General features: G+C 51.0%; 1 protein-coding gene across 1 annotated transcript; it reads left to right on the top strand.

Annotated features, from left to right (window-relative positions):
• Window positions 1–6438: 6438 nt before the first annotated feature.
• Rhobtb2 (Rho related BTB domain containing 2) lies at window positions 6439–26172 on the top strand. Its single transcript, XM_026397487.2, has 10 exons — window positions 6439–6994; window positions 11072–11273; window positions 11882–11985; window positions 12455–12640; window positions 13564–14582; window positions 14857–14975; window positions 17038–17188; window positions 21063–21151; window positions 21814–21919; window positions 23393–26172. Exons 2-10 carry the CDS (start codon window positions 11082–11084, stop codon window positions 23608–23610), a joined length of 2184 nt encoding a protein of 727 aa, XP_026253272.1. The 5' UTR covers window positions 6439–6994; window positions 11072–11081; the 3' UTR covers window positions 23611–26172.
• Window positions 26173–26878: the final 706 nt, after the last annotated feature.

Below are 26878 nucleotides of genomic sequence, written 5' to 3'. Positions count from 1 at the left end.
AGGCTGGTCTTGAACTTGTGATCCTCTTCAGCTTCCCAAGTCCCTGGAACTACAGATGTTCCAGAGTCTCTGGGATTACAAGTGTGCTTGCGCCTTTATTTATTTATTTTTATTTCTATAGAAACTTTAGCCCAGGAAGCAGGGCGAGGGAGAGAAAGGGTCAGGGGACAGAAACAAAAAGGAAGAGGAGAGGGAATGAGGGAAGGAGAGGGAAGGATAGCAGAGCTGACCAAGGTGGGAGAAGTGGGTCTTGGACAAATCTCAGACTTTGTGGAGGCAGAGAGCTCTGCAGAGCCAGAAGAGTTCCCTTCTGACTGCTCACGGTCAGGGCCAAAGACCCCTCAGGGGTCACCCAGGCCAGCACCCCATTTTACTGAGTACCCTGCAGGGATGAACACTCGGTTCCTGACTCAGCTCAAGGGCTTCTACACCATTCTCCTCTTTGCATTTGCTGGAGGTTCCAGGTGCCAAGAAGGCTCCAGGGAGGAACACGAGAACCCGCTCTCAGGGGACCACATGGGAAGGTCCTGACGATGACCCCTGAGCTCTCAGAACTGCTGTGGGAGGGGGAAAGTGGGCCAGAGAGAAGGGACCAGGGGCTTTGGGGGGCACACCTCCCCTCTCCACCAAACACCACAGCCACATGGAAACCCATGGTGAACAGTTGGGGCTTTTTATAATCTTTATTTGTTAACAGTTGAGGCTATTTTTTCCCCCCATGCTGCAAGAGATGCCAATGCTCATAAAAAAAGTTGTGAAAAAAACACATCTATTTTTGGGTGATCAGCCTCCTCAAAGCCTCACACTCCCAGCTCCAGAGGGCTCAGGGGATGGGACCTGGCCTTGCTCAGAAGGTCTGCAGCTTGCTAGAAGCTAAGAATTCTTGGGCCCAGAAGCACCGCGGCCATGGGTCGTGTTGTTGGCCCCTCTTGTATTTTCTTCTTGGCCTATCAAATGGGGCAGAAGCAACACCAACTGGTTTCTTTCTGCTGCCAGCCCACCTGATGTGGGCCCTGTCTTGAGAAATCCACCCAAGGAGGCGAGGGCCAGATGCACACCATTGCTGCGTATCCCGCGTTTCCTTGGCATGCTTCTCATGGTGGCATTAGTGGCAGCACTTGTAGCTCTTCAGAGACAAAACCCAACAAGAGCTTGGCTTTCTCTACTGAATGAAGAGCCACTTGAGGCTGCAGAGAATGTTTCCTAGGGTCCTGGGCCAGCCATGGCTTCCTGGGAAGCAAGCCAGGGTAGACAGCACGGAGGGAATGGACAAAGGGTCTGCACTCCCTCTGCCAGGGGGACTGGTCAGACCAGACTGCACCAGTGGATTCTGCAGGCCCAGCTGTGGGCAGCTCTGCTCTCTGCACGGTGTAGCCAAAGGTCTGTTGCAAGGGTCTGAGTGGACTTGGAGATCCCAGTAAGCACTCCCACTCACGTTCCCTGTCCTGTCTCCCCTGACCTCTCCTTGGTTTTCTCAGGTGGCCCACAGGGTACTAGGGCCAAAGTGGACATGAGATTCTCACACCCTGGTGATTTAGACTGTCAGAATTCCACTGCCTAGTCTCACCCCATGCCCTCTGTGCTATCTGCTTCCACCTTGGGGACCAGTTGGCAGGGACACAAATGGGAGTTGGGTCCCCCTACACCTACAGACAGGATTTGCGAGGGGCAGCAGATTGAAGTTCAGGAAGAATTAGAGGGATCCCACCACTGGAAGGGACAGTGAGAAGGTCAGCTAGCCATCTACTGTCTTCAGGGAAGTGGTACTGTTATCTCCAGGGAGAGACCAGAGAGATTAAGCTCCTGGCCCAGAGTCCTGCAGCCTGGTTCAAGGTTGATGTCAAGGAGGCAATGGCTCCTCTGCTTTGTTTTGTTCCCACTCCTGGGGGCTTCTTCTTCTATTGGTTTTCTCCTATCTTGTCACCACCCTGTCCCTGGGGGAATTGTTATAGGAGTCAACTATCCCCCCCTCCAAATATCAATACCGTGCTAACTGTGCCAGAGGTGTCCAGTGGCCTTTCCAAGCCTTTCTTGATCATTACTGATCTGCTGAAGTTCTAGAATTTCTTTGGCTCATCTGAATCCAAGACAGTGACTCTCCATTTAAGGAAACTCAAGGTGGGGTCTATTGTGAAATTAGCTTTTCTGTGTCCCTTACCATGTGTCTACTCCCACTTTTTCTTCCTGGTATCTCTCTGTTCAGTCTCCACATTAGCAGCTCTCAGCTGATACAGTGCTGAGTTCCACTGTGGGTCAGGATCTGCCCCCATGAAAAGGACCACCAATAAAATCTGGATCTTCCACGCTAGGTACCTGCATTGGAAGTCAGCTCTGGCATGAGCGCTGATGTTTACTGACCCTTGTCTATGAGAAAATGAGCCCCGAGGGGAGAGGGATTGTTTCAGTCATCTTTTTCATTGCTGCGACTAAAAGACATGAACAACTTTCAAAGAAGAAAAGTTTCAGAGGTTTCAGTCCATAGATGGCCAAGTCCATAGCTGTGGGCCCAAGATGAGGCAGAACATCATGGCAGGAGGGTGTGGCAGAGGAAAACAGCTCAGGGAGGAGAGAGGGTGGGAGAGGGAGGGAGAGAGAGTGAGAAAGAAAGAGCACTCTACTCACGGAGACAAAATATACACCCCAGAGGCACCCCCACCCCAGTGACCTACCTCCTCCAGCCACACCTACTTGCCTATAGTTACCACCCAGTTAATCCATTCAAGCAGATCAATGTATTGATAAGATTAAGGATCTCATGACCCAAAAAATTCACCTCTAAACTTTCTTGCATTCTCTCATGCATGAACTCTTGGGGGACACCACATATCCGTAGCATAAACAGGGACTTGTCCAAGATCACACAGCTCCTTGGGACAGAATCCAAGCCTTCTGATGGACAGCTGACTGCTCTTTTCCAAATTACCCAACCAGTCCCGAATGTGCAAATGCCTCAAGCCTGGGACTGGCCATGGCCAAGTTCCTGCCTCGTACCTGGCTCCTTGACTCCCTTAGACAGCAGCAGTCATGCTGTTGCCATTTGGGCTGATGGACCCTTCCCTTGGGTCACTCTCAATGTGCTCATTCCCTTCCTCTCCTCTGCCTCCCCCTGGTCCTGAACACAGGGAACACAGAGCCATGGAAACCCAGAGAAAAGGCTGCACAGCTCATGGAAGATCTCTCCGAATACCATGTGAGTAGCCATTTTGTGGCATTGTCCCTTCTCACCTCAATTTCCTCTCCCCAATGTTCATCCCCCATCAAACACTTATTGAAAGTCTGTTGTGAGCATGCTGAAGCACTAGGCTACAGGCACCAGAACCGCATGAGAAATAACCTTTCTCTTTTTTATGTGTGGTGCTAGGAATGGAACCCAGGGCCTCATGCATGCTAGGCAAGTGCTCTACTACTGAGCTACCCATCCCTAGCCCTGAGCATCATCTCTTCCCTAAAGAAGCTCTCAGTATTGCTAGGAAGAGAGGCACCCAATCAGAGTGCAGCATGATTGGTCTTATTAGGGGAGCACAGATAGATAAAGAGCAGGAACTCAGATTTGACCTGGGTATTCCTGGTGAGTTTCCAGGAGGCAGTGGTATGAGGCTGAGATTTGAAAGATAAGGAAGCATTGTCCAGTGAAGAGGGTAGAACTGTGTTTGCGCTGAGGAGAATGCTTGAGCAAAGGCCCAGAAGGAGTCTATCTCCTCATGGGGATCAGATGGCACCCCCTAGCTTCTGGGCAGAGAAGCCGAGAGCCTCAGGCTGACCCAGCTTCGTTCCTCCACCTTGCACAGGCTCTGCATCTTGAAATGCCTCTGCTTCTGCTCACAATTGGTTTTGAACTTTGTACCCAGAGCAGGCTGGGGATGCCACCTGCCCCAGAGTGCACATTGCTGGGGGTTGGGAGGAGCTCATAGCATAAGGTCTCTGGAGTGGGCTCCAGGAGGCATCGCAGTGCCAGGAGAGGGGTGTGGTAAAAGCAGGGTTAGTAAGTCACCTACAGAATTGATGGGGGCAGGTGCCTGGGAGGAGAATGGAATATGCAAGCTGGAGGAGGAGCTGGCAGAGTGGTCCGCACAGGATGGACAGGCCCTGGGAGGGGCTATGAGAGTCCCAGGAAGAGGACAGTTGGTGGGCCTGGCCAAGAACCTGTGGCATGCCTGTTCCTGAGAACCAGGCTGGAGGCTTCCACCCCCAGACTAAGTCTCTGCTTACAGGCAGGCTCTGCCGGGCATCAGGTGCCTTTAGGGGATAGGTTCAAAGGGTTTATGTCACCAAAGCCAATCATAGATGGCTTTGGTGAAGGAAGAGATGCTTGGTGGGGGCAGGAAGCTCTGGAATCAAACTTGCCTTCCAGCTGCCAGGAATCCCTCAGCTGCAATAAGGCATTGCCCCCAGAGCAAGTAGGCCAGGCCACCCATGGCCACGCACAGGCTCACCAGTAAGGGCCCAGCTAGCCGGTGGTGTGGCAGAATAAATGGCTCCATGCTGCAACAAATGGGCAGGGAGGGCTGGTGTGTGTGTGTGTGTGTGTGTGTGAGAAAGAGAGAGAGAGAGAGAGAGAGAGAGAGAGAGAGAGAGAGAGAGAGAGAGAGAGGAGCAGGAGAGGCAGAGAGACGGAGAGAGTATGAATGTCCAGGGACCTTACTTGGGAAAATTCCCACCCAAGCCTGCCTTGAGAAGTAACCTGCAGAAAGAAAAGCAGACTCTCAGGGCTGGGGTGGCAGGCCCAGGTGAGAGGCTGGCTACCTGTGCTGTGATGGCTACTGACGAGAGCCGGGGACAGGAAGGGCCATGGAGTGGGCCACTCCTTGCATGCTGGTGAGGAAACCAGCCTTAGGTCGTGGCCCTGTTTCCCAGAGTCTGGCATTGAAGGGATGGGTAAAGACAATGAGAGCATGGTAACAGATCCTTGACCCTGGATCTGCTGTAAGGTTGTCTTGAACAGTAGGAAGGATGGAGTTGAGGGTCCAGGTAGTGCCCAGGTAATGGAGCTGAGAACAGGGAACATAGTAAAAGTGGGAGACCCAGGATGCTGTGGAAACCCTGAGCAATCTCATATTGTGCTTTTCTTTGGTGTGATCACTCTTTGGCACATAGAGAAAGAGGAGAAGCTTTTCCATCCCAAATGTGTGGGGAAGAACATAACTGAGCACCATCTAGTTTCTTTCATAGACATGGATTTGAAGTAATATTTTTTGATTTATGGAGGGTGAGTCCTAACCAGAAGTGTGAAGTAGTACTCTGTACTCTCAGTCACTGTCAACCTTTTCTCCAGTTCTGAGTAGATTAAGGACGTAGGAGAATTCAGCAAATGAGTACCTGCTTTACAATGAACAGGCCGGAGTAAACATGTCATGAACACCTTCATGGGTACCTTCTGATTATATGCATTAACAGATGAGAAGCAGGCTTCAGACAATACAAACTTCAGGTTTTTTTTGGCAGTAAATTTCTCTTCCTAACCATAGTTTGTATAAACTAATATTAAAGTAGGTTTGCACTCTCAAGAGCACAAATGGAAGTATGATGGAGGGGGATGAGGTGGGAGGCATGCCAGTCTGGGCTTTAAAAACTATCCAGAGGCAAATGACAAGAGTTGACTTCTGTAGTTACTCGCAGCAAGATCATCATAACAAAACCAGTCTTGAGTATGGAGGCTTCTTTCTGATGATCAGTCACTCATGATAGATGTTGTTAGAATCACTCTATTTTTACAGAGAAGTAAATCAAGAGAAAGTCCAACTTAGGCACTATTTCTGGCATTTTTTGGAGGTCAGAAGATACTTGTTTTGCTGGCATTTTTTGGAGGTCAGAAGATACTTGTGATCGCAAAAGGATCAGATGGAGACTGGTGAAGAAGGACTAGGTGGAGGACTGGTAAAGAGGTACAGGTACCCAACCCAGAAACTCACTATGGGCCATGGCCATCAGAGGCACAGGCTATAGCTGCAGTGGTGGTGGTGAGAGGAAGGCCCTCAAGTGCCGGGAAAACTCAGCACAGAACTTGTTTGGAAACGCAGTTGTCCCCCAGTGGGCAAGTGGTGAAGTCCTGGGTTTAAGGGGAAGGACAAGGAAAACGCTCGCATTACACTCTCATTCCCTCAGGGAGATCTAGGACGTCTCCAGGGTGGGGGTAAGGGGGTGGGGGGCGGGGGAAGAAAACCCTGTGGGAGTCCAGTGAGGTGGAGAGACACAGCCCACATCCAGTGGTGAGCCGAGACCCTCGCGTGGCTACCCTGGGGAGAGGGGAGGGGGCGGGAGACGAGCGCGGCGCTGAGGGGCGGGACCAAGGCGGAGCCCCTGAGCGCCCAATCCCTGTCTTTCCACGCCCTTTCCACGCCCACGCCCCCTTTCCACCAACCGTGCGCCGCGGTGGGCGGTCCTTGTCTCAGCAGCCGTTCCTGGGTGCGATTTTTTCCTCCCCCTCTTCTCCCTTTTTTGCTTTTCCCGTTTTTTTTTTTTTTCTTTCCTTTTTTGTGAATGAAAAAAGGAGGTCGCGAGCGGTCCCCGGGACTGCAGCGCTAGGTGTCTCAGCGGCAGCGCCGGAGCCGCGGGCCCCGGCGCGTAGCGGCGGCGGCGGCCTCGCCCCGCTCCCTCCACTCCAGCGCCCCGTCAGCAGCCTCCGCAGTCGAGCCCAGGCGGTGGCTGAGCGGCCCGGCCGCCCCAGCTTGGAACGGCCGCGCGCAGCCCGGTTCCGCGCGCCTCCATGACATTGGGCGCCCGGGGCGCAGGGAGATGCTGATCCGGAAGAAGCAGTGGCTGCAGTGCAGCGCGCGCGGCCGCTCGCGGCCCGCGGTCCGGCCTGGGCTGCTCTGTCAGAGTTTCTGATCGAACGCGAGCGGGGCCCGGAGCCTGCAGCCCAGCAGCAGCGCGGCGGCGCCGGCGTCGTCCTAACTTGTACGCGCGGAGTGACCCCAGACATTTCACTAAAATGAACGTGCTTAGCAGGAAGAGATGTGTTCCTTACACTAGAAATTACCCCGTCACATGTAGTGGTGTAAGTAAATGATTAATTTCTATTATGGCCGGGTTGCAAGCAGCCTCAGCAAACGCGCCGCCTCGCCCTCCTGCTGCCTCCTGCGCCCTCTCCGGCCCTGCCTGCGCCCTCCTACCTTCCCCTGGGCTCGCTCTTCCCTGGGCTCTTGCTTGGGCTGCTGGGTTCTGAGGGGCGAAAAACTAACCTTTTCCGGTGTTTTTAGGGGAAGGAAGATGACTTGTTTTGGCGTGGCGTGTCCCTCCCCTTTCCTTATTTATATATATATAAAATTATATTGTGTGTGTGCAGAGTAGCATGTAAGGGGTGGGGGTGGGGTGGGGAGAAGGAAGCCCAGAGTGGCCGACGTGTTTCTATTAAAAGAAAAAAAAAAAAAAAACAGTGAAATTTGGGTATTTGCCTGCGGTTGTGGAGATGCTTGAGCTCTCAACTCCATTGCAGTGTGTGCAACTGAGTTCTGGCAAACTACTGGTGGATAATCTTTAGCGTTGTTAATGTTTCCACATTCTAGGCTTCGGAAGGCTTGCCGTGTGTTTAAGCTTGCATTTTTTGTTAAATGACCATGCAAGATCCCTTGGGGCCTTGCTTTCCATTGGGTCTGCACCGGAGGAATCCATCCTTCAGCCTTCCCCTTATTACAATGTCAGCGACCCCCGTGGGAGTTCCTTTAATCCACCCTCTGCTTGCTCTTCTCCAGATACTCCCTTCCTATCCATCTTCTTTGATTTTTACCTTCATTTTCAGGGTTTTCCTTCTCTTTTACGTTTTGTAAGATGCAGGATGTGGGATATTGGTTGCTAGGAGACAAGCCAGGCTCCCAGGGAGATTCTGTCGTTTCCTTGGCAACCAGACTAGGGCAGCCACAGATGAACAAACCTCCTATCAGCTGTGGGAGGGAAAGGGGGCCTTTTCTGAGCTCTGCAAAGAGTGTGTGTAGGGGTGTGGGGGTGGGAATGGGAGCCCATGAGGTTTGTAGCTAATCTGAGCACACCTTTGGCTCTAGTCTGGGCTGAGTATAAAGGACTGGGAGAACAGCTGGGTAGGAGGCTGTTTTTGGAGGGGGGGGCAGTGATCATGGGACAAAAGTTGGGGGAGCATATATCAGTGACTTTGGGATTGTCATGGGAGAGAAGTAAATGGGGAGTTGTGATACACAAGGCAGAGTGGCAAGGGAACCATAGTTAATGGAAGGTAGTCAGGAGGCTCAGGAGGGGATGAGGCAATTATGAGGAAAAGTCTAGAGTCATTGGAGGAGAGTGTGCCAGAGGGAAAGGCAAAGTTGAGAAGCTCACTAGTGGGTTGTATCACCCTGCATCAGCAATGATCCAGAAAACTAGCCATGTTCTAGAGCAAAAATTATATTACCGTTAGCACACTATATCCAGAACCAACTCCTTGTGTAAGGCAGGCCTGATTAGACCTGATTAGAGTTCTGCTGGCTTAACTGGGCCAGTCTGTATCTTAAAGATGGATATAATTACATATATAGATATGCAATCTAGCATTATATAATACTATATTACATAAGAAGCCAAATACCTCCTTTCACCCAGGTTCTCTTGGCACAAATTAATCAAAATTCGGGAGACTTTCTTCCCACACTCTCATACCCATTTTCTGGAGGGGGAGACTGATGTCCACAAAAGTGAAACTACCTGTTCTTTCCTAGATAAGCCCATGAGGTTTGCTGGTCAGGCAGTTGGGACAGGAGCGGCATGATGAGGTTGATAACAACTGGGAGGTAGTGCAAGGACATAGAGGGAAAGGTTGAAGGGGCAGTTGGGAGTGGGTGGGGAAGGAGTGTTCAGCCTGGGTGGCAATCTAGGAAGCATGGTGTCTAAACTTAGGGCCCAGTATTTGTCACTCTGCTACTTGTTGGTTGGCTGTCCCCTACTTAACCGTAGAGGTGGCATAAGGTGTGCTTGAGTGTTTTAATCATAAAGTAGCTGAACTTGGATGAACACTGCTTTGCTGGGGTCCTGGTGTCATCCCCACTATCAAGATGTTCATGAATATAAGAACCAGGTGCTCCTGCATGCCTCTTCCCAGCCACTTCTGCCTCGGGACTTCATGCTGCTAGAATCTAAACTTCAGAAAGAAATTCTGTTGGCCAGCAGGTTTTTTATCTTTAGCTTAGGGCAGCTGCATATAATTTGTAGTAGGGATTCTATGTTTTCTGTTATTCACTTGATAAACAGAAACCACACCCAGATGACTCCTCCTGGTGCCCACACATCCCCTAATTGTCTGACTTGAGACCAGGAACTGTCAAAGTGGGGTTCCCAGCCTCAGCTGAAGAGAGAAGAGGGAGGAGGAAGCTGGTGGTTAGAATAATGGGCCTTCAGGGGAAGGATGAGGAAGGAGGAGTGATGCAGACAGTTTCCCTGGAGACTGGGAGGGAGCTACATGGAGACCCCTTGTTGATTCAGGGTCCAGATCCTGTAAAATTCCGAGGAGGAGGAGGAGGCTGTCTCATTGAAAAGTCCTTGCTGCACTTTTTGCTTAGGTTGCTGAGCTGCATCCACTCTCGCAAATCCCAGTTGCCATCGTTACTTGGATATTTCGGTTCTGCATTCCTGCATGCTGGCATCCAGTTACAGCCCGGCAGGAATGGAGCTCTCTGCTGCTGCTGGTGGCCTGGCTTGCAGGCTAGATGGCTCAGCGGCGAGGCGCCTGGGCAGCCTCCAGAACTCCTCTGAGCCCAGCCTCTCGAAGCCTAGGGAGGATTATTCCATGTTGTTCTACCCCCCAGATGACTTTTTCTGCCCACAGGGAATGTGAGCCAGGGCCGGCCAATGAGCCTGGAGAAATCAAGCTTCCTCATAGTGCCCACCCTGCCCCTTCTCCCCTCAACCCTTCTAGGAGGATGGTGCCATCATCGAGGGAGGCTGCCATTCAAAGCCCCTCGTATTCCTGGTAACAGCTTTTAAAGCACTGACATGACATTTTGCGTACAGAAGGGCCTTCTGTTTGTTCACTATGCCATCCCTCTCAGGCCGGGTCCTGCTTCTTCCTGTCTACCTAACACTGAAGGAAACTGAGGCAGGCATTTACACAGAGATTCAGACTGAAAGTCTGACCTCTGCTTCCTCCAGCAGCCCCTTCCCCTCATGGACATAAAGTGGGTTTCTCTAGGGGGGGCCAGCAGTCTGGGTCTTTCAGCTTGAGAACCTTCTCCCTAGGAATGGGAAGCACTGAGAAGGCAGATCTACCCTGTCTGGGGCAGGATGTGGGATGTTGGGGGCAGCCCAGAGAGGGGATGGAATGCCCACGGGCCATGGAGTCCATCGTTTGGGGCCATGGTTACTCCCTCTCAAAGCCGGGCCCTCAGCTGAGGGAGACACATGGGCAACATGCTGGACCCCAAGTAGAGGAGTGGAGGCCTACAGGTCTAGGCAGATGCATCCAGAAGCCTTCCTTGCCCAAAGAGGCTGACAGGAAAAAACTCTCGAATCTCCATAAAGGGGCTAGGGTTGGAAGATGCACCCGAGCAGGCTGGGGTTAGAAATCCACCACCACAGAAAACCAGGGGAAAGGGAAAAGACAGGAGAGAGCTGCCTCCCAGCCCTGATAAGTCCATTAAATTTTTAAGTGGCCCTGCCCTACGGCATGCTGGGAAGGGGTGGGGACCTGGACCCAACTCTGCTTCTCTCAGCTGTTTGTTCTGTTGCTGCCACAGCCCGGGAGGAGGAGGAGGAGGAGGAGAAGAGAAGGGGAGGAGTGAGCTCCCAGGCAGACGCTCCTCTCTCTGGGGGAGTGGGGACAAGACAGGCCCTGGGTTGGCTCCACCTTGGGATCTCTCACAGGCCTTCTCTATCCAGAAGCCCAGCTAGACGGTAGTGGGGACTGGAAGGAGACAGGTGGTCATCTTGGCACTGCCCCTCTCAGCCTGAATGGGCTCCTCTCTCCTCAGGTCCCTGCAGTGCTACCTCCCGGAAAGTTGCCCACTCCCCTCTCCTTCATCAGTGCCAGTGCTCCACACCGGGACAGCTCCAGTCGAGGAGGGCTGTATGCACTGGCCCTGGTCCTCCGAGGACTGCTGTGCCAGCCTGTCCTGACTACTCCTCTCCCGCTCCTCAGGTCCCAATTAATGGATTCTGACATGGATTATGAAAGACCAAACGTAGAGACCATCAAGTGCGTGGTGGTGGGGGACAACGCCGTGGGCAAGACCAGGCTCATCTGTGCCCGGGCTTGCAATGCCACCCTCACTCAGTACCAGCTGCTTGCCACCCATGTGCCCACAGTGTGGGCCATCGACCAGTATCGTGTTTGCCAGGAGGTAAGGCTACAATGCCATTTGGCTGGGGGTTCACACCATGCATCTTCCTGAGTTGTGGCTTGGTGTCCCTGGAGCTCACAGGAGCCCCCTAGGGGTGGGACAGGGAGGGGGCTGGAGCAGAAGGAGCCCCTGGGGAGGCGGCTGAGGGGAGCCCAGCCTGAGGGAGGGGTCTTTGACCATTTGTGTTCTTAGTGGCTGAGCTGGAGCCTAGGACCCCAGCTTCGGCCGAGTACCACGTCTCTTGCAGTCACAGCGCTACATACTGGGGAATCCTAGAACTGAGGCTTGGGAGAGGTGAGAACTGGGTTGGGAAGATCAGGGGCTCATGAATATACAATTGCAAGGAAAGCTGGGAACCAAAGGAGGGTCTCCCTTCTGTATTCATAATTCTGCCCTCTTAGGGTCTCTTTTGCTTCTGTGTGGCTTGGAGGCTGCCATGTATTGAACATGTGCAGTTATTGAGTCTTCAGAGATTTTACTTGGAGGAGCATGTTGTGCAAGGCACATAGTAGGGGGTACCAGCTCTGTCCTTCTACCCCTCGTGATGCCAGAGAATATCAGGATTAGTTGGCACCTACCCTGAGAACTGTCTCCCCTCTCCCCTCCAGGTGCTGGAACGCTCCCGAGATGTGGTAGATGACGTCAGCGTCTCCTTGCGCCTCTGGGACACCTTTGGAGACCACCATAAAGATCGCCGCTTTGCTTATGGGAGGTAGGGGAGTCCTGGGCTGCCTGTAGAGAGCCAAGTGGGAGGATTTTCCTGCTTTCCCAGAGAACTAAGCAACTCTGCTGTTGAAACTGGGAGGAAGGAGCAGAGAAACAGCATGGAAGACACTCCCAGGGGTGGGGACAGCCTGGGCTTGGAGTCCAGAGGCCTGATTTCAGTCCCAGCTCTGCCACCTACTAGCTTTGAAATTATTTTTCTCACTGTAAGATGGTAAAATGGTAATTTCTAACTCAAAAAATAGGTGCGAGGCCAAATGAGTCTTCAAGCTCTAAAATGCTACATAATTGAAGGTGCTATTATTATGCATTGTGTGGAAGATCACAGGAACAGGTTCATAAGCCAGGTGTGGAGCCACCGTGTAGGGCATGGAGACGGGCACACGTTTCCCTCACTCTGGGAGCAGGTAACCCCCTGCCAGCTCTCTCTGTCAATAACCTCTCTGTCCCACCCTCAGATCAGATGTGGTGGTTTTGTGCTTCTCCATTGCCAACCCCAATTCCCTCCACCATGTCAAGACCATGTGGTACCCAGAAATTAAGCACTTCTGCCCCCGAGCACCTGTCATCCTGGTGGGTTGCCAGCTGGACCTGCGCTATGCCGACCTGGAGGCTGTCAACAGGGCCAGGAGGCCCTTGGCCAGGTAGGGGTGCTGTTGCATGAGGAGAGGAAGCGGCACAGAGGGCTCGCACATCACCCTAGCTCCCTGAGGGAATCCTATAGAGCCTTACCTCTCCCTGCATCCAGAGGAAGCGCATGTCAGAGCCACATGTGCGCTTATCCATCCATCTGTTCATCCATCAATCCGAGTGTTTATTGCACACCTACTGTGTGAACAGCACTACGCTAAGCACTATGAGGAAAGACAGAGAGAAGGGAATATTTTCATGAAAAGAACTTATAATTTTATTGGAGATAATATAGCTGGCCCTCTGTATCCATGGGGTACACATGTGTGGATTCAACTAACTGTGAATGGAAAATACCTGCCCACACCACCACCAAATTGCATCTGTATTGAACATGTGCTGTTTATTTCCTTGTCATTATTTCCTCACAAAGCATTATAACAACTATTTACACAGCATTTACATAGTACTAGGTATTATAAGTAATCCAGAGATGACAAGTATAAGGGACGTGTGTATAGGTTATATATAACTATCACCACATTTTATATAAGGGACTTGAGCTTTCATGGATTTTGGTGTCCAAATGGGATCCTAGAATCAATCTCCCTTGGATCCTGGGGATGACTATATATAAACAGGTTAAATAACAGTGTGAAACATTGCATGTTAATTGACAGGGAGTTGATATTATCACTACTTTGATCTATGGAGGTTTCTGAGGGTTGGCATTAAATACAGAAGGCTTCCTAGAAGACCAAGGGATTGAAGGTGGATCTGAAGGACCTAATAGGAATTTGGCCAGACAGAGAAAAAAGAGCAGGGCAGGAGAGGGACCAATGAAATGGACCCTGAGCAGAGTCCCTCCAGCCTGGGGAACAATAGACAGGCTCCCTCCACCACTAACATGCTTGGTTTCTCCTCTTGAAAATGCCAGGCCCATCAAGCCCAATGAGATCCTTCCTCCGGAGAAAGGCCGGGAGGTGGCTAAGGAGCTGGGCATCCCTTATTATGAGACCAGCGTGGTGGCTCAGTTTGGCATCAAGGACGTCTTTGACAATGCCATTCGTGCTGCGCTCATCTCCCGCCGCCACCTGCAGTTCTGGAAGTCCCACCTCCGCAATGTGCAGCGGCCTCTGCTGCAGGCACCCTTCCTGCCCCCCAAGCCCCCGCCCCCCATCATCGTGGTGCCCGACCCCCCCTCCAGCAGTGAGGAGTGCCCCGCCCACCTCCTGGAGGACCCGCTCTGCGCGGACGTCATCCTGGTGCTGCAGGAGCGGGTGCGCATCTTTGCCCACAAGATCTACCTCTCCACCTCCTCCTCTAAGTTCTACGACCTGTTTCTCATGGACCTGAGCGAGGGGGAGCTGGGGGGCCCCTCGGGGCCAGGGGGGGCCCGCCCAGAGGACCACCGGGGCCACCCTGATCAACACCACCACCATCACCACCACCACCACGGGCGGGACTTTCTGCTTCGGGCAGCCAGCTTTGATGTGTGTGAGAGCGTGGACGAGGCTGGGGGCTCCGGTCCTGCCGGCCTGCGGGCTTCAACCAGTGACGGGATCTTAAGGGGCAATGGAACAGGGTACCTGCCCGGCAGGGGTCGTGTGCTATCTTCCTGGAGCCGAGCTTTTGTGAGCATCCAGGAAGAGATGGCAGAGGATCCTCTGACCTACAAATCCCGGCTGATGGTGGTGGTGAAGATGGACAACTCCATCCAGCCAGGGCCCTTCCGAGCAGTTCTCAAGTACCTGTACACTGGGGAGCTGGGTGAGAACGAGCGGGACCTCATGCACATTGCCCACATTGCTGAGCTGCTGGAGGTCTTTGATCTGCGCATGATGGTGGCCAACATCCTCAACAATGAGGCCTTCATGAACCAGGAGATCACCAAGGCCTTCCATGTTCGCCGCACCAACCGAATTAAGGAATGCTTGGCCAAAGGCACCTTTTCAGGTATGGATCATGCTTAGAAGGCAGGAGCTCTACGTTCTGACAGCTTTCTGAGGGGTGTCTGAGTTGGTTCCTTTAACATTCTGATTTGGTTTCAGAGCCTGATGCCCTGGAGAAGGGGCTACCCTGCTCTTAAAGATAAAAGTTTGGTTGTTAGTTCTCCTGTCTTGTAGCTTCAGAAAGAAGCTGGATAGTTGGGGATCAGTGACTACTGATTGGGGGTTGGTTATCTCACATTCACACTGTTTTCTTTTGTGTTGTCTCTTCTCCCCAACAGACGTGACCTTCATCCTGGATGATGGCACCATCAGTGCCCACAAGCCCCTGTTGATTTCCAGCTGTGACTGGATGGCTGCCATGTTTGGGGGGCCATTTGTGGAGAGTTCCACCAGGGAGGTGAGGCTGAGGATGGGAAAGGGAGGGAAGGAGGGAGATATAGGTGCCATTTGCCTAGGAGGCACCAGGAGTTCATGGTATTTTCTTTAGCATTTACTGTGCTAAGCACAGAGTGATGAGCCCAAGAGAAGTTTTATGAGATGGTTGCTGTAGCCAAGGATTTGCAATGTTCCAGGAGAGGGATTTACAGTAACATCATAATATCTTGGAAAGCATTTCCATACATTATCTTCACATTGAGCAGCATTCCTGCATCAAATGTGTGGCCCTAGGAAGTGTGTGACTTGCACACACTTGTGAGTAGAAAGGACGGTTCAGGACTGGCTCTTTACACTTCACTCTGTTGCCTCCCTGGGACACATGAAGCAAGTAGGAAAAAAAAAATCAATGTGTTCCAAACTGAAGTCACTGATGTCTTCAAAGGTAGGTTTTATTCTTATTGAGCTCTGGTGAGATCAACAGATCAGGAGAGACTGCCATTGAAAAGCTAATCTGTTACTCACAGATACCAGTGCAGGGAGGACCATGCACACCAGGGGATCAGCCCTGGAAGCACCAGGGTGGTCAGGAAGTAGAGGGTTTCTGTGGGAAGGAATAGTTGAAGCAGGTTAAGCAGATTTAGGTTTGCTAACTTGAACAAGTCCACTGGCTCAGGGGCAGGGGGAAATGTCCTAGCTGTCTAGTGCCTGGTTCTGGGGTGATTTGGACAGAGGAATGAGGCCTGGAGTGTGAGGGCCCTGGGCAGAGGAGGTGGTAGGGTATGGGCTCTGGATTGGGTGGTCTGTGATATAATAAAAAGACACGCTTGCCAGCAACTTCTTTACTGTCTCTAGGAATTGGTTCATCTTGGGAGGCACAGGCTTGCCTGGGCCAGCAAACTTCTAAATGTCAAATCATCAAAACACCTCTCTACCTGTTCTTTTCGGATTATAGAAAGGCTCCCCTCTCCACCTGTTCTTTTCAGATTCTTCTTCCTTCCCAAGCACTGGACTGGAAGCTGGAGGTAGAAAGGGTCTATGCAGGTGTCCTTAGAGTTGCTCCGAGTCTGCTGTCTATTTTTCATCTTCCTGGCCAAGCTGAGTGGCCCAGGCCTCAGCCCTTCATGCTCCCCATCACCTCTGAGTCCCAGAACAATAATACCCTCACTTCACCTTGTGGTTAATAAGCTTCCATTTTGTACAGAGGCATTTTTAAAAGACCCTCTCCTTGCAGTTCCCAGCTGGTGTGAAATCGCTTTTGAGTGCAGGGACTAGGTCTTTGACTTCTGCCAACTACCCCGCCCCCACCTCAGGCCTGTCTCTTAGCAAGTGCTTGCCAAGTACTTGAAGGAAAAACTGAACGAAGAGCAATTCAGCATCACATCCTGCAGTCCAGAATATGAGCTTCCAAAGATTTCCGGGAAACCTTGCACTTATGAGGCTAAGTGGAGGGCTGAGATGTGAGCCACTGCGAAGTGGGAGTAGGGTTAGGATGTGCCAAGTGTGGGCCAAGGATTCGCTGAAGCCCCAGGGGCCCACCTGCCCTGGGCACTTCTCAGTACTATAGACACCAGCTTTAAAGCTCTGTCCAATTCCCAGTGTGCCTAGACTCACATCTGATGAGAAAGCAGTTTTTGTTGCAGTGCTTCTCTGAAGAGATCCCGGAGGCCCAAAGCAGGAGCTTTGAGCAGCCAGAGAAACCAGCTGGTGTTCCCTTTGCTCATTCTGTATCCCACTTGGACAGCTCCCTGCAGGCATGTGGAGGGTGGGTTGTAGTTGACTGAAATGACTCCTTCCAGCATCTTCCAAGCCAGTGTGGTTTCAGAAGGCTGCCACTGAGAATCTAAGTCTCTTTAAAAGATGTCCATTCACTGATGCTCTCAGCAAACTGGGGACCAGCACCAGTTACTGCTGTGGGCCCAGACCTTTTGGGGCCGTGGTCTCCTAAGCATGTGTAAGTATCGCACAGAGAAGGCTTCCTGCCCCCGGGAAACCAGCCCTATGGACCAGGGCTTCTTGGCTTCTCAGGACTGAGCTGCTCTTTCCATGCAGGAGCCTCATTGTCCCTGTCCTCCTTCCCCCAGGTGGTGTTCCCTTACACGAGCAAGAGCTGCATGAGGGCGGTGCTGGAGTACCTCTACACGGGCATGTTCACCTCCAGTCCGGACCTGGACGACATGAAGCTCATCATCCTGGCCAACCGCCTCTGCCTGCCGCACCTGGTTGCCCTCACAGGTAACTAACTGGAGCGCTCAGGGACCGCCCTGGGGTGAGGCCAAGAAGACCCTGGGGATGATGTGTCTTCTGTCCTCTCTTTCCCCCTGGGGACAGGCTGAAGTGCCAAGGGAAGAAGCTCCCTCGAATGAAACCTGCGGGTGGTAGAGTTTCGGATGAGGGTGTAGAGGAGAGGAAGTGTGTGAGACACATGTTCCATAGGGTCACCTCAGAGCTCGGCCCAGAGGTCTCCAGCATGTGACATGCGTCACGTTCTTAGCTTGGCTTCACTCAAGCAGCCTAAGGTTGATAAAGCCTAGAACAGGCTCCACCTGTGCTTTTCCTTCTTATCTGCTTCCTCCTTCCCTTTCTTCTTATTCTCTTTTTTCTCCTCTTCCTTGACCTTCAACTTTACTTTTCCTTCCTTCTTCCAGAAACAGGAAGACCTGTTGACCTGCCATTCCTAATTCCTTAAAAAGACTGTGAGAGCTGGGTGTGGTGACGCATGCCTATAATCCCAGCAGTTTGGGAGGCTGAGGCAGGAGGATCGTGAGTTCAAAGCCAGCCTCAGCAACTTAGCAAGGCCCTGTGTCTACATAATATATAAAAAAGGGGCTGGGGCTGGGGCTCAGTGGTTAAGCACTCCTGGGTTCAATCTCTGGCACCCCAAATAAAAAGACTATGAGAGCCAGAGCTCAGCATTTAGAATGGACCCATCCCAGAGCTGTATTGAGGAGAGAACTGGGCTTTGGGAGGTTGAGTAGTGGGCAGCCTGGGTCAAGGGTCTGAGGGAGATAAAAGGTGCTATTGGAGTGAAGGGAGTCTGAGACCAAAGACCCAGGCAGATAGACAGCTTCTTCTGATATTGGAGTTGGTATCTGTGTGTTGTTGGATTGGAGGAATAAATACATAATGGAATAAATACATAATTTAAAAAAATGTTAAACCGCAGTGCTGGCATTGAGGTCAAGTTTAATATTCCTGGGCAGATCATGAGGGCCAGAGACAATACCCTCAGATATTGAGCTGGGCTTCAGGCAAGGGCAGAAGGGACTTTAAGGTAGGGAGTAAGAAAGGTATCTCAAGATTACAGCCACAACAGTGTGTCATTCACTGCTGCCCATGAAAAACAGTGTGGTCTTCCCAGAGCACCTAAAATTCCAAATTCTTGGATGTGATAATTCTACTTTTTAAAAGATGATCTCCATAGAAATGACCCCAAGGAAAAATAAACTACAGAAAGATATTTCTATAATTTAATTTCATCAGGGCAGGCAATTGAAAGCGAGTCAAAGAAGTACCTACCCGTGGTTAAGCCCACAATCTTGGTTAAGATTTTCCCATGGCAGCCATTGAAAATGTTAAACTGGTGCCACCAGAGACAGGAAAAATTGTGCTCTATGTGTGTGATATAAATTGAATTGTGTTCTGCCGTCATATATAACAAGTTAGAATAAATACATAATTTAAAAAAATGTCAAACCACAAACTGCCTGGAACCTCATGATGCCATTGAAATGCTTTTCTCTGGAAATGTTCCGTACACACAAGAACACAGATACAAAAATGTGTACATCTACCTTGTTAAGGATCTTTGGGAGATGCAGAATTCAGAATTTTGTATTATTGGTGATGCTCTAAGTTTTGTGAGATATTCTGTCTGTGAAGTTTTTTTTTATATAAAACTTGTTAAATATAAGACAAATATATAGGCTTCATGAAGCATATGTTCATAATATTTTACTACTTCATAACTTTTAAGTCAACTTATGCCCCCTTCTTTTTCATTTATTAAGACATTAATTACTCAAAATTTATCTTATGTTCTTTTTTTATGTTCATGGTAATGAATTATTATAAAGCAGAATGTCTTTTTAATCATGATGCCTGTCAGGGGCTGGAACCAGCCACACAAAAAGTGTCCACCTGTCCTGCCCCATCACAGATCCCCCCCTCCTCCCCAGAAGAACCCACACTGTTTTTTATGGGATTTTTCTATGAACTCACTTCTTTACCCTCCTTTGTAATTTGGTTATTCAAGTGCACTTTCTTAGATACTATAGCATGATTTTTTAAAAAATATATCTTTTAAGTAGCTTTTAATCAATGTGTACCTTGTCCGTTAAAAAAATTATTTTCCTCTGAAATTTATTTTTTGAAAGAAAACAAACACTGGTTTTTGTTCCTATAGAGTTTTCCAAGATCTATATTTTTGCTGATTGCATTTTTATAGTGTAATTTAACATAGTCCTCTGTCCATCAAATTGCCTGTAAACTGCTAATTGAACCTAGAGGCTAGATCAGCCACATAATTTTATTTTTATAAGGCTGCTTTATAGCCTTATAAAAATAGGTTGTTCTCCGTGAAGAGGGAAAGATTGTCTCTTCTCTCTTTTTGTCCTCTTACTAGCCGTTGAGTATCATTGCCTGGATCTATGAAGTTATTGTTGCAATACAGTAATATTCCAATGTGTTCATTCTTTCTTCCCTTATCTTTTGGAAGACTTCTAAATGGAGAGAAACTGTCCCTCACCTACTGTTTGGTTACTTATAGGAAAGACAGGCAGGTTCTTGATTCTTCCTTTTTATTTCCTAAATTTTGAGATAATCTGTTTCCTATCCTCCTCGAGAGAATGACCAATTAATTTGAGTGTTTTAAAATATTCTTAAGAAATTTTGGATTTGGATGCACTTGGTTGGTTTTAATTCATTGCAATTATCCTTATTGAAGCTTAAATAATGTATTTTTAGCCAGTAGGAGTCTCTTTGAGTTGGCTTCAGAGTCTGAGATTTCTGGAGTGATAGTGTAGGGTCCTCTTGTATAGTTCATGCCCCAGACCAACCTTTTCCTCTTCTTCTTCTTCTTCTTCTTCTTTTTTTTTTTTTTTTTGTACCAGGGATTAAACCCAGGGGCACTTAACCTTAATCACTGAACCATATCCCCGGCCCTTTTTTGTATTTTATTTAGAGACAGGGTCTCACTGAGTTGCTTTGAGCCTTGCTGAGTTGCTTAGGCCTCATTAAGTTGCTGAGGCTGGTTTTGAATTCACAACCTTCCTGTCTCAGCCTTCTGAGCCCCTGGGATTATAGGTGTGAGCCACTGCACCTGGACAACCATTTCTTTAAGAAGTTCAGGTTTCTTTTAGTTGGAAATGGAAATGGTGTTTCTGTGCATGACGATGCTCATTGCTACAGGAGTGGTTATTGTTTCCAGGTCTTTTCCATGAATGGAGTTGGGAAATATATTTATCTGTGTGTGTGTGTGTGTGTGTGTGTGCATGTATGTGTGTGTACATGTGTGTGTGTGTGTGCACATGTGTGTTGCTGGGGATCAAACCCAGGGCCTCACATATAATAAACAGGTGCTGTATCATTGAGTTACATCTCCAGTTCTTTTTAAGTTTAATTTGAGACAAGGTCTTGCTAAGTTGCCCAGGCTTTTCTTGAACTTGTGATCCTCCTGCCTCAGCCTCCCAAGTTGTTGGGATTTGGGGCATGCACTGTGCCTGGCTAAACCGTAGTTCTAACTCAAAGTTCTCAGCCTTTTTCTGTTTTCAACAAACATGATGCTTCCTTTCCTGTCTGTATCAGAGGCTAATTCTATCGGAGAATTTCACCGTGTATACATTAGACTATGTGGTGGGACATATATAGTTTGAAAAATCCTCTTAGTGATTTTAGATCCTCTGTCACCCCACCCCCACCCCACCGAGAAGTCTTGCCCTCATCCCAGTTTCCCACTGCTGGGAGCGGATGTAAGTCACCTGTGGCCTTTCCTGGCCTGTTGGGACTTGCCCTTGGCCCTGATCTCTTTTTGCCCTGCAGTGAGCCCCTGTAAGTAGTGCAGGTCTTTACGTGTGGCTCTTCAGCTGATTGCTGACTGTGTGTGTCACAGAGCAGTACACAGTGACGGGGCTGATGGAAGCAACTCAGATGATGGTGGACATCGATGGGGACGTCCTTGTGTTCTTGGAACTGGCTCAGGTATCGTGGCAGGGGAAGAATCCACCACAGTCTCAACTCTGGGACTGGGCGGGTGGTAGGTAGGAAGGGAGCCGTTGTCAGACTGGACTTCTCATTGGGTGGCCCTCATTTTATCCTCCATGACAAAAGCTAGAGAACTCCCAGACACCCACAGAGGAAAGCTGGCCGCGGAAAGAAGGGACTAGGCCGCCACGGGGCATCGAGGGAATCCAGGCTCAGTCATTGAGGACTTTTTCTTTAAAACTAACCGCCCACCTCCTTAATTCCACACAAGCAAGCAAAATCTCCCATGCTAGCCTCCACAATGCCAGAAATTCAGCCACCAAAGTTTATCTTATGAAGTCAGAGCTCAGCTAACACAAGGTCTGCTCTCAGGGCTGCCCGTCTTGGTGGAGGACTACCCCAGTGCAGACTTTCGCTGCTGATGGGGCAAGGGCCGGGGAGGGCAGATGCAGTAAGAAGCACCCCTAGAGCCATGGATATCTGTAGGGTGGACACCAGGGGCAGGACCGTGGCGAGGTGGAATTGGTAGTGGTCAAGTCAAGCATCCTCTTCCTCCAGTCCAGGTGGGCTCTGGAGGTGGGGTCCACACTGCATCAGTGCTGCAGCTCTGAAGGAGACTGTGGCATCTCAGGACAGACCCGCTTGTGTTCCCTCCACAGTTCCACTGTGCGTACCAGTTGGCCGACTGGTGTCTCCACCACATCTGCACCAACTACAACAACGTGTGCCGCAAGTTCCCCCGAGACATGAAGGCTATGTCCCCAGGTGAGCATCCAGAGCCAGCACCAGCAGCACCTGCTGCTCCCTACTTGTGTTGAAGCGCCCTCAGCTTGGGTCCACAGCTCACATTTATCCCCAGGAACCCAAAGGAGGCCTGAGATCTTTGGGCCTCACTTGACCTTGGACATGGGAGCAGCCTGCAGAGGTGTCTCTGGCCATGCAGAGAGGACCCTGGGAAAAGCACTGTCCTGGAGCGGGTGGGGAACTCAGGACCTCAGACCACTCACTCTACCTCTCTGGGCTTCTGTTTCTCAAAGGTTTGAAGAGGTCATTGGACCAGAGTTGGTAGTTTTCAGACTCTTTTGGATAGTACACCACAATAAAAATTATGTTTGATATCATGACCAGTATACACATAGAAAAGCATGTAAAAAACAAAAAATGCTACACACGACCCACTAAGTTGATTTCCCAACTTAGGAACAGGCACGATCCACAGCGTGGACCACCCAGATCTAAATATCCCTTGCAGTCGCCTGCAGTTCTGTTTCTTCTTAATTATTTTCTTAGGTCCAAGAGCCCAACCCAGAATCCACGGGCTCCAGGGAGGGAAGTGCCTGGCTTCCCTGAGTGTTCCTGGGTCTTCACCAGGCTCCGTCCACTGGGCTCTGACCCTCTTCCCACTGCAGGGTTGTCGCTGCACCCGACCAGTCCCCAGCCCTGTTCTCTCCTGTGTTTTCACGTTTGTCACAACCATTCTGGCATTTTCTTTCTCAAGCCTTGCATCACTCCCTTGATCCCACTCCTTTCACAGTTTCCCACACCCTCCAGAATATCCTGTGTCCTGCTGCCGCCCTCCCTCCAGTCTGACCTGTGTCCTGCTGCTGCTCTTCCTCCTGATTCCCCCCAGAACCTTGGCTGCAGGGCTCCCTCACCCCTCAACCTTGCAGAGTCTCTTCCTGCTGGAGGCTGTTCTCCTCCCCCTCCTCCCTCATCTTGATCTTTCCTGTTTTTCTTCCCAACTTACGGGGTCCCTGACTTACTTTTTTTTTTTTTTTTTTTTTTTTTTTTGAGTGACCGTGGTGTGGAAGCAATGCACATTGAATAGAAACTCAGCTTTCCATTTTGGATTTGGCTTTTTCCTGGGCTGTGATGCTGGTCAGTGGCAGCCACTGCAGCTCCCAGTCAGCCATGCAATTGGGAAGGGAAATGACCACCATCCTGTGGTGCCCAGGGCTGCTAAGCATCGTGCTCTGTAGGGAAGGGGGATGAAGAACATTTCCGGCTGATGATATTTTCCACTTACTGTGGGCTGATTGGGCTCCTCCCCTGAAGTGCCTTTCCCAGGCCGACTGTGACATCTCCTCTTTTCACCTCCTTCAGCGGCTCTGTGCAGGAGACCGTGGGGTCCTGGACCACAGGTCAAGGTGTACTTGGTGCTGGCTTGGAGGCAGGTCAAGGGACGGTGGACCTTCTTGCCCCTGTTCTCCTAATCAAGCCCCATGCATTCTGTTCTAGAAAACCAAGAGTACTTCGAGAAGCACCGGTGGCCCCCGGTGTGGTACCTGAAGGAGGAGGACCACTATCAGAGGGCGCGGAAGGAGCGGGAGAAGGAGGACTATCTGCACCTGAAGCGGCAGCCCAAGCGGCGGTGGCTGTTCTGGAACAGTCCCTCCTCACCGTCCTCCTCTGCAGCCAACTCATCCTCCCCATCGTCATCCTCGGCTGTGGTCTGAGATGCTGCCACCCTCTTCTGACCCTGCTGCTGTTGTCCCCATTTGCCCTTGTCCCTCTGCTCTTCTGCATCACCCCCGCCACCCACCAGGGACAAGGGGACCCACCTCACCAGGACCCTAAGGGCAGAGCTGTTCTCACCAGCCAACATAGCTCAGCCAGAGAGGAGCCAGGCCCTGCTGGCGGGTCCCCAGTTCCAAGGCAAGACAGGAGACACCTTCGGGGAGGCAGGAAGCAGGGGAAGAGCCAAGAGCTCTGGCGTTTTCTCCCTGGGGTCAAGAACCCTAGAGTCAAGGGGAAGGCCTCCCAGCACAAGGGCTTGCCTGCGTGTCTGGGTCTCTGCTCTGGCTGGGGAGGCAGCCCCCTTCCCAGAGAGCAGCCAGGGTCCTCCTCCATGGGCCACATCTTCCCAACAGACTAGACGGTTGCAAATGTTTTGTGGGATTTCCACATGAAGCCTACTCAGATCCTCACTGGAGAAGTCAGGGTAGAAATTAAGCCTTCAGAGCTCAACTCAAGGCTTCTACATCCTGGGCTGCAGCTGCAAGAGGCCACACATGGAAAAGCTGGCATTCTGCATCCCTCCCAGGTTTCAGGCAATGAGGCCTGATTTGTGGGTGGCAGAGGTAGCTCAGAGCTCCAGGCCTGGAGGCAGTGCTTCTTGGTGCAATGAGAAACCTTCCGTGCCCCTTCTGCACTCCTCAGATGGAAACCAAAGGAAACAACTGGATTGGAAGAGGAGGGAGGAGTGGGGTCTGTGTGCAGCAATCCCATGCTCCTCTGGGCCCCTTCCCCTGCCTCTGGGTAGTACTGCTTTTTATGGGGGTGGGGCAAAATTAGCAAAAAAACACAACAAACCCCAAACAAACAAGAACCAACTCAAAAGGAATTCACCACCAACAAAAAAACGCTATCCTCTGTTTCCCCAAAAAATGGAAATGAGAAATAGACCCTATATAGCTTACATTTTTATAAAGCCAAACAGAGGCCCCATGGCTAGGAGATGGAGGCTCAGTATACCTTCAACTCTGATGCCTTTTGGGAAGGGCTCCTTGCCTGCTGTGGCTGAGATGTCCTGGGCCTGCCCAACAGCCCTCGGGGCGGCTGCTGCTTGCTGGTGACTGAGGTTGTGAGGATTGAGGGGAGGGCTTTGGCCTCAGGACTTGGCCGTATTGGACCCTGCCTTTGCCCATCTCGAGGATGTAGACCACCTCTGAGGGTGATCCCACAGGATGCTTATGGATTATGTGTTTGGGGGACTTAGGACAAGGGTCAATGTCAACAAAGACACAGTTGGAGAACAACAGTCCCATGTAATGAAGGGTCACGGGACATAAAGCCCTACCTAGTGCTGGTTTAGGATGAAGGGAGGATTGAACAGAAGGAAAAGCAAGGTTCCTCCAGAAAGGAAGGATGAGACTGGGGATTAAAACAGCTTGTGGCCCCTACACCCTTTTTAATGCTATGAAGTGGGTCCTGATGAGGAATTGCAGAGCCAGGAGGCAGGGGGTTGAGAGCTAAGGAGTCCCCTGAGAAAGATGCTTCAGGGAGAGGGACTGGCTAGGTCCCAGGGACCTGGGGTGGGGCAGCAAACCCAGAAACCCAGGCAATCCTGCAATGATTGTGTGGTGCCAAGACCTAGAGCTCTGAGGTTAGTCCTTGTCGAGAGGCCCAGGTAGGGGCAGGTCTAAAGTGGGGTGAACCCATGGTGTCTGAGCCTTACCTTCCAAGGTTGTCACTGCCTCCCTCCAGTCCTCCTGGTTAGCTGGCTGGAAGCCAGTCATGGGCTGCCCTCTGCTGGCTATCCAACCTCCCTGCACCCCAGCTCTGCCCGCAGCTTCAAGGGTGAGGCTGAGGTGGGGGAAGGGGGGCATCCAGAAGAGGACCTATGCAGCCTTGGCAGCATCCTTGTGGCAGGGGAACAGAGATGGGGACACATGTCCTGAGATCTAGGTGAGAGGGAGAGCTCGGTTCTAAAGAGGAGGGGACAATGGGTCTCCCAGGTGCTTGCAGGGCTGAGGAACCTAGAGCCAGAGAGGAAAGGCCATTGGGGAAAGTGAAGGTCGAGGAGGAGTTGAGGGCAGCCCACAGGAGAGTGGCCACAGAACTCCCTCAGCAACCAGGGCCAGCTCACCCCTCAGGGACCCGCCACCCTTGACCCTCAGCTCTCTTAGGGCCCGTCTGCCCCACACAGAGCCCTGCAGCCCAGAGAAACCACCTTGGGAGGCTGTGGGTGCGCCAGATCAGAGCCGATGTCCCTGTCCCCAGAGGGAAGGGCAGGTGGGGGGAAGGAGGAGGTGCTGAATTTCAGCCCCCCAGGAACCGCCCCTCTGGATCCCAGGGAGGCAGTAGAAAACACCCCCCAACAGGGTGAGCCCAGAGAATAAAGGGGAGAAAGCAGGACACGGGTTACATGGGGGCAAGACATTTCCCCAGACTCCGGTCCCTCAGAGCTGGTTCAGAGACGCAGAGGATGGGGGCAAAAAACAAAAACCACACCTCTTTTTATATAAGGTTTCATATTTAATTTGGTCATGAATTCATAAATACATGAGTATTTTGTACCTGATGGCCTTCCTGAGTCGTTCCGTGTCACCACTCGTTTTCAACCCCTCGCTTCCCAGGAAGCACTTGCTCAAGAGCCTGCCTGCATTTGAACTTGGTGTATACCACACAACCAGCCACGAGAGGAGCTCACGTCTCCTGCACAGGCCGCTTACATTGCAACAACAAGCAGGCCCAACACTGATGAGGCTAACTTCCTGCGGTGGGACCCAGGAAGTCCTCTGAGAAAGGTGCCGGGAGCTGAGCCTCACTGGCTTCCTCTCAGGAGGACAAGAGTCCACCAAAGCAGCAGCAAAGGGCTAATGTCCAGAAAGCAGCCGGGGAGCAGCTTGGGGGACCTGAAAAGGGGGAGGAAGGGTATGGGAAGATGAAAAGGTCCCCTCTCCTAAAGATGCACAGAGGCCACGTTCTTTAAAAATATTTTTTATTCTTTTTAGTTATACATATTATACACACGTGGAGTATGACTTCCCATGCTTGTGGTCGTACATGATGTGGGTTACACTGGTTGTGTGTCCATATTTGAATGTAGGAAAGTTGTGTCTCATTGAGCTGTCTTTCCTACTCCCTTCCCTGTACTGCCCTCTGCCTAATCCAGTGAACTCGTATTTCCCACCACAACTGCAGAGCTGCTAATTGTGAGTTACCATCTGCATAATATTTGGCCTTTGGTTTTGGGGGATTGGATTATTTCACTTAACATGG

This window comes from Urocitellus parryii, chromosome 14, assembly GCF_045843805.1.
Source record: "Urocitellus parryii isolate mUroPar1 chromosome 14, mUroPar1.hap1, whole genome shotgun sequence".
NCBI lineage: Eukaryota > Metazoa > Chordata > Mammalia > Rodentia > Sciuridae > Urocitellus > Urocitellus parryii.
The sequence above is the reverse complement of the archived record's forward strand: the minus strand, read 5'-3'. Positions and strand labels throughout refer to the sequence as shown.

Bases quoted from the DNA above. Each gene is read 5' to 3' on its own strand.
- Rhobtb2 (XM_026397487.2), top strand. From the start codon at position 11,082: ATGGATTCTGACATGGATTATGAAAGACCAAACGTAGAGACCATCAAG. The intron at 14,583-14,856 runs GTATGGATCATG...TCTCCCCAACAG, and splicing joins GGCCAAAGGCACCTTTTCAG to ACGTGACCTTCATCCTGGAT. The intron at 14,976-17,037 runs GTGAGGCTGAGG...TCCTTCCCCCAG, and splicing joins TGGAGAGTTCCACCAGGGAG to GTGGTGTTCCCTTACACGAG.